General features: G+C 46.7%; 1 protein-coding gene across 1 annotated transcript; it reads right to left on the bottom strand.

The window, feature by feature from the left end:
• Positions 1 to 305: 305 nt before the first annotated feature.
• LOC138520241 (olfactory receptor class A-like protein 1) lies at positions 306 to 1,238 on the bottom strand. The gene has a single exon (XM_069632706.1). The coding sequence runs from the start codon at positions 1,236 to 1,238 to the stop codon at positions 306 to 308; it is 933 nt and encodes a 310-aa protein (XP_069488807.1).
• Between the last annotated feature and the right edge of the window lie 293 nt (positions 1,239 to 1,531).

Raw genomic sequence — 1,531 nt, 5'->3', positions numbered from 1 at the left:
ATCTATCTCTCTCGCGCTCTCTCTCTCTCTCTCTCTCTCTCTCTCTCTCTCTCTCTTTCTCTCTCTCTCTCTCTCTCTCTCTCTCTCTCTCCTCATGTGTCTTTCTTCATCTCAGGTCTTTTTACTTATGAACCTTTTGCTGCCTCTCTCATTATTTCTTTCTCCTTCTTCATTGTGGGGCGTGGCTTTCTTTTCACACTCAAACATATGTTTTCCCTTTATTTGTTTTCTTTACTCACATGTGCTAGTATTTTTGACAGAGGTAAGAGATCAAAGCTATGGTCACAGTTTATGATGGCATCATGTCAGACTTGAGTTTTATGCCAAATGCAAAATCCTGCCTTGCACACTTTTGAGAACACCATGACATTTTGTATTTTTTTGTTGAAAACAGTTAGTATGATCGGATACACGGCGCTGTAACACATGGAGAAGAGGATACGCATGTCGATGATCACGACATGACTGCCCTTGGAGATTATCTGGTAGATCCACACAGAGTTATCGATCCCGTAGAAGATTGCGTAGGTGGAGACCAAGTTGATCACCATCTTGGCTGCCTGAGACTCCGCCCTGGGTCCCCGTCTCTGGTCTGGACCCCTCAGACCTTTCATTCGCTGCCTGTGCCGGTGCAAGGTCAGCAGAAGATGGCAGCTGGCTATGGACATGGTGGCCACAAAGATTAAGTCTAGTGAAAAATTGAAAGTGCCGTACACCTCAAAGGACAACTTACTTGGGAAGACAAAGGTGCAGAAGCCAGGATTGAAGGTGTACAAAGAGTTAGAGGAATTGAAAGGCAAATCTGAGTACAGGCCCACTGGGACTGCTATAATAGCTGCATTCATGAGAAAGAGGAAGACGGTCAGGGGGCAGACGCTGTTGGCCACCATCTGCTTCTTGGTGGGCAGGTTGACCGTGGCCCAATGGAAACAGCTGAGCAGGCAGGTGAGATGGACGGACATGCTCCTGAACATCCGATAGGCTAAGGTTATCAATGTGCAGCTGGTGTCGTCAAACTTCTCATGCCCAAACTCGTAGAGGGCGGCTGGCAACAACCTGCTGAGGCACGCAACAATGTTCGACACTGCGAGGTTGACAAGAATACCCTCGGCCTTGGTCAGCTGGTGCTCCTGAGAGGCGATCAAAGCAAATGCTGTCAGGATGCCCAGGTTGCCAGCCACCGTGATGATTGTAAGTAGCCAGTAGAAGGCTCCTTTGACAAAACTGTACACCTCCATTTCCAAATGTGTTGTCTGCCTGAGGAACAGAAAAAAGCCATGTGAGGTAGATAATTCATTGTTTTTAATGCCATGGCCCTCCCAAACATACTGTAGTTGCAGTGACACACTGAGCTAACGGTTAAAGATCCTTTTTATTAAGGGTTGAAATAACCACAGGAGATTCTGTTCAGTTCAACAAATCACCATCTGAAATAAAGACATCCAATATATATAAAAGCATAAGGATGTCTGTGCAGTGGGAACTGAGCAGACACTGGCATGAACCAGCCCCTGCACAGACAGCCTTAGGC

The sequence above is a fragment of the Ambystoma mexicanum genome, chromosome 13 (assembly GCF_040938575.1).
Source record: "Ambystoma mexicanum isolate Mex_15411 chromosome 13, UKY_AmexF1_1, whole genome shotgun sequence".
In the NCBI taxonomy this organism is placed as follows: domain Eukaryota; kingdom Metazoa; phylum Chordata; class Amphibia; order Caudata; family Ambystomatidae; genus Ambystoma; species Ambystoma mexicanum.
This window is presented reverse-complemented; position numbering and strand designations above follow the sequence as displayed.

What these genes read in the sequence shown, in the direction of transcription:
- LOC138520241 (XM_069632706.1), bottom strand. Translation starts at nt 1,238, where the DNA reads ATGGAGGTGTACAGTTTTGTCAAAGGAGCCTTCTACTGGCTACTTACA.